Source organism: Cystoisospora suis (assembly GCF_002600585.1).
Source record: "Cystoisospora suis strain Wien I chromosome Unknown contig_6278, whole genome shotgun sequence".
NCBI classification, from domain to species: Eukaryota; Apicomplexa; class Conoidasida; order Eucoccidiorida; family Sarcocystidae; genus Cystoisospora; species Cystoisospora suis.
This window is the reverse complement of record NW_027159067.1, coordinates 1,519-8,111: the sequence shown is the minus strand read 5'-3', so window position 1 is coordinate 8,111 and position 6,593 is coordinate 1,519. Positions and strand designations below refer to the sequence as shown.

General features: G+C 40.5%; 1 protein-coding gene across 1 annotated transcript in view; it reads left to right on the top strand.

Moving 5' to 3' along the window:
* CSUI_009897 (paf1 rna polymerase ii complex component leo1) overlaps positions 1-5,797 on the top strand; it is an 8,222-nt gene extending 2,425 nt beyond the window's left edge. Inside the window, exons 3-8 of the mRNA XM_068070006.1 lie at positions 1,168-1,243; positions 1,692-1,892; positions 2,760-2,798; positions 3,535-3,708; positions 4,424-4,607; positions 5,445-5,797. Of these exons, the coding sequence (XP_067918017.1) occupies positions 1,168-1,243; positions 1,692-1,892; positions 2,760-2,798; positions 3,535-3,708; positions 4,424-4,607; positions 5,445-5,500 (730 nt within the window). The 3' untranslated portion in view covers positions 5,501-5,797. The remainder of the gene's footprint in view (positions 1-1,167; positions 1,244-1,691; positions 1,893-2,759; positions 2,799-3,534; positions 3,709-4,423; positions 4,608-5,444) is intronic.
* The last annotated feature ends 796 nt before the right edge of the window (positions 5,798-6,593 follow it).

Below are 6,593 nucleotides of genomic sequence, written 5' to 3'. Positions count from 1 at the left end.
TGTCTGTCTATCTATCTATTTATCATTGATCTATCTATCCATCTTCAATCTATCTATATATCTATTTCTCTATAGTATATTACATCTAAACTTCTATCAGAAAGAAAGAACGCCTTTCCTGAGAGATTTTTCCTCCTCCTTGTCCTATTACGGCTACTATTGATCCTCGGCTTTCTCTTTCGCTCTCTCTTTATGAGAAGTCCTTTATGCTGTGACTTTCGCTTCTTCCCATTTCCACTTCTCTTCCCACTAGGACTTTTTCTGTCCTCATCATTCTCACCATACTCATGCCATTCATAGGACTTCTTCTCTAGACTCTTTTCAATCCAAAGAAGAAGAAAGAAATATACACTCTTCTTCTACTTCTTCTATTGCTTTCATTCTTCTGACTTTTTCCATAGCTCCTCCTTCCTCGAAATCTTCTCCTTGTAATCTTCTGTTGGTCCTTTACGACCCAACACCGCGATCACGCCTATAAAGAGAGAAGCTTCACAGACTAGACCTCCCTTATGCTTCTTCTTCTTCTTCTCTTTCTTGGTCCGTCTTTCATGTTATCTTGTGTATTCTTCTTCTTCTTAGGCTTATATACGAACACACATTGGCACAGCAGTTACTCGCACCCCGTCCCACTCTACTTCTTCTTCTCTTCAAAGTAGTGCAGATCTCTTGATCCTTCCAATGTCTTCCGTTTCCTTTCAGTAGGGACGGAGAGTCTTCTCATTCAGACTCTCCCAAAGATGAATCTTCTTCTTCTTCATTTCTCTTTTTTAGTCTTCTTATTGTGTTTGCTCTAATTACTCTAGCCTTCGGGTGGTGTGTGGAAAGAGAGAGAGTAGATGAGTAGGTCCGATGTGGAGAAGAGAGAGAGAGACTGCTACTTGTCTCTTTTCTTTCTGGGGGGCCTTTTCAACGTCGCAACAAAGAAAAGAAGAGAAGGAACATGTACATAGGAGGTAGGAGAGAAAGGAATGAATGGAGTAGAGAAGAAAGCTTTCTTCTTCTGCTTCTCTTTCTTTTTCCCGAGTTGTAGAGTGCTTCGTCTCCTTCATGAATAAGAAGCATGATGCCTTCACTGACAATGTGAACAGCAGCAGCAGCAACAAGAAGAAGAAGAAATACTTCTTTCTCACTCTTTCTTTCTCACTCTTTCTTTCTTTTCTTCTTTAGAATCGAGACTTCAAGCGAGAAGACAGAGAAGAAGGACAAGAAAGTGAAAGGAGAGAAAAACGACACGAAGAAAAAGGTAGGCATTCCTCCCTCCCTCCCTCCCTGCATCCTTCTCTCTATTTCCCTGTCTTTGTCTCTACGCGCATGCGTACACGTGTATGAAGGAGGAGGAGAACAAGGAGAAGTAGAGAGGTGTCTTTCTTCTGTCTGTTCTCTCTCCCGATTCTTCTTGCTTCTATAGGAGATTGAGAGAGATGCTTTCTCTTCTTCTTGCCTTGTTTCGTTTTTCTTTCTTGCCTATTCAACTGAGTCAAGAGACAGATAGACTAGGAATGGATAGATGCAAATGTAGGTACCTACGTAAATAGGGGCTAGGCACTGAGACAACAAGATAGATAGATAAATAAGTATATAGATCGATAGATGGATTGTAGCTAGATTGATAGATTAAAGATAGGTAGGTAGATAGACAGATTGGAGATAGAAAAGTGTCTGTATTGGAAAGGGTCCTGTCTTCAACACAGGAGAATGTGAAGGAAGAAGATCAGCAAGGCGCAGGAGAGAAAGAGAAAGAAGAGAAGAAGCGGGGAGAGGGAGAAGAAGAAGAAGAGACGAACAAGAAGAAGAAGATAAAGAAGAAGAGCTTCAGTTCGAATTGTCGATTAGTTGAGTGGGATGACGGAAGCTTCTCTTTCTTCGTCGGCCATCAAATGTTTGATGTACAGGTAAAATCTCTTTTTCCCTCTTCCACTCTCTCCCATTCTTTCCAATATACATCAACAAGAACTCCTCGCTCTTCTTCTCCTTCTTGCTGCTCTTGTGTATTCTTCTTCTTGTTGTTTCTCTCTCTTTCTTTTCTCCTCATCTTCCTTTCTCTTCTTTCTTCTTCTTTTCCTCCTCTTTTTTCTCTTCTTTCTCTTTCTTCGCTTCCTTGTCTCTCTTCTTCTGCGTGTCGGTGGTGGACGGTTTCTTTCTTTCATGGAAATCTTGTCACTTCATGTTCGATTCAGTCCTTTCTTTCTTTCTTCTTCTCATTTCAGTTTTGTGGTATTTCACGAGCATTCATGAAGAAGTAGAGGGAGATCTTCTTCTTATCTTGCCCTTCCTTCTCTCTTCTATCTGCTGAACTCCTCGACCTACTTGCTCTATCCAAGCCTACGTGTCTCTATCCTTACCTGTAGCTGCATGCGTCTGTCTCTCTTTCTCTCCCCACATATATACATATATACATGTATAGATATATCGATAACTGAAGATCCATTTCTATCTGTGTATGTCTTTAGGTATAAATCTCTATACGTATACATGTGCACGTATAGTATATTAAGGTAAGCTTACATGGCGCAGTTCGTTTGTCTCTCTCTGTGTATGTATGCCCCCCCTATACATAGGCCTCATGTACCTTCTCGATGAGTATCCGTCCTCCGTTCTTCGCTTTCTTTACCTTGCGTAAATCTATAAGAAGTGGGGTGTTGAATGACAGGAAGAGCTTCTCTCTCTCTCTTTCTTTCTTGTTCCTTACTTCACGTCTTCCTGTCTTTGCTTCTGCTTGCATGCGAGCTCGGCTGTTTCTCTTCTTTCTTTTCTCCTAGGTCAAGGAAGACCCAACATTTCTCTTCGAGGATTCAAGTGTGAGTTTTCTTCTTCTCTTGCTATCTAAGAAAGAAAGATAAATACAAGAGAAAGAACAGACAGACATTTCTCTCTCTCTCTCTCTCGTGACATCTCGAGATATACATAGGAGGAGGTCAATCAGTCCCCCGCTTTCTTCTCTCCCTCTTTCCTTCATCATCTCACGCCCCATACTATACGTGGCTATCCATTATATATATATATATATATATATATGGAGTATACATGATGTCTATAGCTGTACCTGGAAGCCATACACATATATATGTATATATATATAGCCTCCAGATGCGGCTGTAGACCTGTGCCTACAGGTATGTTGTATATGATTTTCAGTACGATGTGTAAAGGAGGAGTATATGTAGGTGTATATGCACCCTTAGTTGAAGAAAGGTACGTACACTAGCTGGACTGAATGTCCTTATGGAAAGTTTAGCGATACAGAATCTCTCCTACGTCTACTGTATACATATACACATGTAGATACAGCTATATTTATATATACATGCATAAGTTATATATATGCGTATGGTATCAACTAGTATGTGATTTCACATCGTTATGTTTCTCTCTCTCTGTGTATATGTGTGTAGATCTATCTATTTATCTATCTATCTATTCCTCTGTTTCCTTCCCTCACGCTACATTCGCATCTGCCCCTGCAAGGCGTTTTTTGTCTCCTTTATCTTCTCTTTCCTGTCTTTGTTCCTTCTTATCTTTCTTCTTTTTCCTTAGAGTGAGAATGTGAAGGCTTTACATTGTCGAGCTGAATCGAGGTTTCAAGTTCGTATAGGAGAGCTTCTAACATTTAGGAAGTTCTTTACGCAGAGAAAGTGCATGCACCAAAAAAAGAAAACGACCCTCACTACCCATGAACAGATTGAGCGAGCCGAACAAGCCACACGACGCGTAAGGAAAGAATACCATCTCCGGAGATCTTCTTCTTCTTCTTCATCTTCTCTCTCTTCTGTCTATCACTTTCTTTCTCCTCTGTCTGTCTCTTCTCTCTTCACTTGGCATGTATGGTCCCGAGACTGCTTCATTCAGATCGGGCTGTACACGTGCATACATATATATATATATAGATGGATACACATGGCACGATTAAATGACAGGTCTGTGCAGTATATATGTATATATAGATCTCTCCCTGTCCATGAATATATATATATATATATACGGAGTCTCTGTGTAGGTAGTGCAGATGCAGATACGTAGTATGTGTGTAGGTGGTAGAGCATTCTTAGTTTGCTACTTGTTTTCTTTAGAGACTTCATCTGCAGATCAGCCGAGGCTTGTTCCCCTCTCTCGTGACTCTCTTTCTGTCTCTGTAATATGTATGTATGAATGATTTAGTCTCATCTCGCCAGATTCCTAGTCACGTCTTCAATTCTTTCTTATACAGACTTCCTTCAGAAAAAGCACTCATGCACTATATACAAATACGTCTACATAGGTATGTATATATATATAGAGAGAGAGAGTTACGTATGTAGTTGGTGTGTCTCTTGTCGTCGGTGGACGCATAGGGATGTGGGTATGTCCCTGTGTATGCCTATGTGTCTCAGAAGAGATGTATACACTTCTTTTCTCCTTTTCGTTCTCCTGTTTCTTTTTAACTTAGGCTGTAGAGAGAAGGAATGAGTTTGCGCGCATGCGTAGACGTCAGATGGAGAGTTTAAGAGGAACAGAGAGAGGACTAACGAGAAACTTCTTAGAAGCAGACAGTGAAGAAGAAGAAGAGATTCGAGGTGGAGAAGAAAAGAAAAAAGATACAGGTGGAGACGATGAAGACGATGAAGATGACGGTATATATCTATCTTTCTCCTCTCTCTTTCCTCTCTTCTCTCTTTCCCTCTCTTTCTTTCTTTCTTTCTCCTCGCCCTTTCTTTCTTTCTTCTCTCCCTTTCTTTCCTTCGTTCTTTCTCTCTTTCTTCCTTTCTTTCCTTCTTTCCTTCTCGCCCTTTTGTCGCAGTCGCATTTGCCTGTAGATGTGTAAAGAGAAACATATGGATTGTGCACTTGTCAGTTCTATACTCACACATGCAGAGATATAAAGAAAGTTGTCTGTATCGATGTGCATGTATATCAGTACTACCGAGAAGGGCAGAGAGAAATGAAGAAAGAAGAAAGAGTCTAACTGTATGTGTGGTGGAAGGGAGCGTAAGTATTTCAACATACATGGAAAGGATTACACGTCGCTCCGCATGCTAATCAAATAGATACGTAGAGGTATATATATGCCTCTATATGCCTCTCTGGGCAAGTGTATACATATATGTATATATAAGCCTGCTTGCGTATGAGGAGATGAACATAGATTCATGTGTGCATTTGTTATCCTATCCTTTCTTTCCTGTCGTCACTTTCGTACGAAAGGAGAGTTCACTCTAATGAGAAAAGATTTGTCTCACGTACATTCTCCACATCTTCTATGTGAACGTAAACAGCAGTAGATACATATATATATATATACATATCTATGTGTGTATCTGTGCATGTATGTGGTATATAGTCATCCTCTTATCTGTTTCTACCTCGTATCGCGTGCATACGGATGAAACATGCAAAGAAAGAAGAGAAAGAGATGTATGACAGTGAGGTCTCTCCATGTTTCTTCTCTTTGATCTCTTTCCTCTTCTCAGGTCTCTCCCTGGCAAAGATCAAGGAAAGATTTAAGAGACAGAAAAGATACAAATAGCTCAGAACTGTATGGAGGACGTTCAAGTTTCTCTTTCTTTCGATCGTTCTCTCCTCTACATGTCTGCATGTCAGCTTCTTTCTTCGTCTTTTTCTTTTTCTTCGTTTTCTCTCCTGTTTTTTCTTTGTCTCAAATCTGTTGTTCGTCTGTGGCTCTTCCCGGTTTTCGAGATCTACAGCTAGAAGTCATCGCAGTCTTCATCTCTTTCTATGGACGGCTTCTCAACTCAAAGTGAGAATATCGTATGTATCAGATTCCTCATACATACATCTGTATCTCTATCTGCATATGTATATTCATCTATACATATACTTGTATATATATATATATATATTAGTTTACTTCGAGTTCGGACTGAGAGGAAACCAAGGGCGAAGTTCTCTTTGTTTTCTTCTTGGAGAGCAGAAGAAAGAAGAATGAAGACAGAAAGAAAAAGAGACTTTAGGAATTCTTCTTTACTTTCTTTTGGATTGCCAGAAATCGACTTCATTCATACACACGGGACAACCGACTAATGGAAAGACAAACGAAAAGAATCCCCAACATTCAATCAAACTCCTCTCATTTAGCTCTCTTCTCTCTCACGTTCCTTTTTTTTTCCTGGATAGCTTTTCTTCTACTTCTCTTTCGCCCTTGCTTCGGAACGCATTTGAGAGGAGGAGGGGACTGTAGAATTCTTCTCAAGCGAAATCAACAAGAGTAGACAAGAATTTTCTTACAAGGAGCAAAGAAGACTCGTGAAGATTCCTCGTCACTGCTACGGTTCCTACGAGAGAGAAAAAGTAGGCGACTCCCTCTTCTTTCGAACAGATCTCTTTTTTACCTCTCTTTACCTATATAGTTGGGTATCATTTTTGCATACTGAAGTCTCTGGGTATCCTTAAACGGAGAACTTCACACGCTTATGTAGCTAGCTGTAAATTCCTTCCCTTTATCTTTCCCCCGAGGAAGACGACGCGCAAAAAGGCAACTGCTGGGTGAACTGCAGTTGTTCTGGTGCAGCTGGCCTACCTGCTTACGCATCCAGTAAGCTACCCACCAGATATTGTGAGTCTCGAGGCTTGAAGGCAGAGACACTAAGGCTGCGATATCG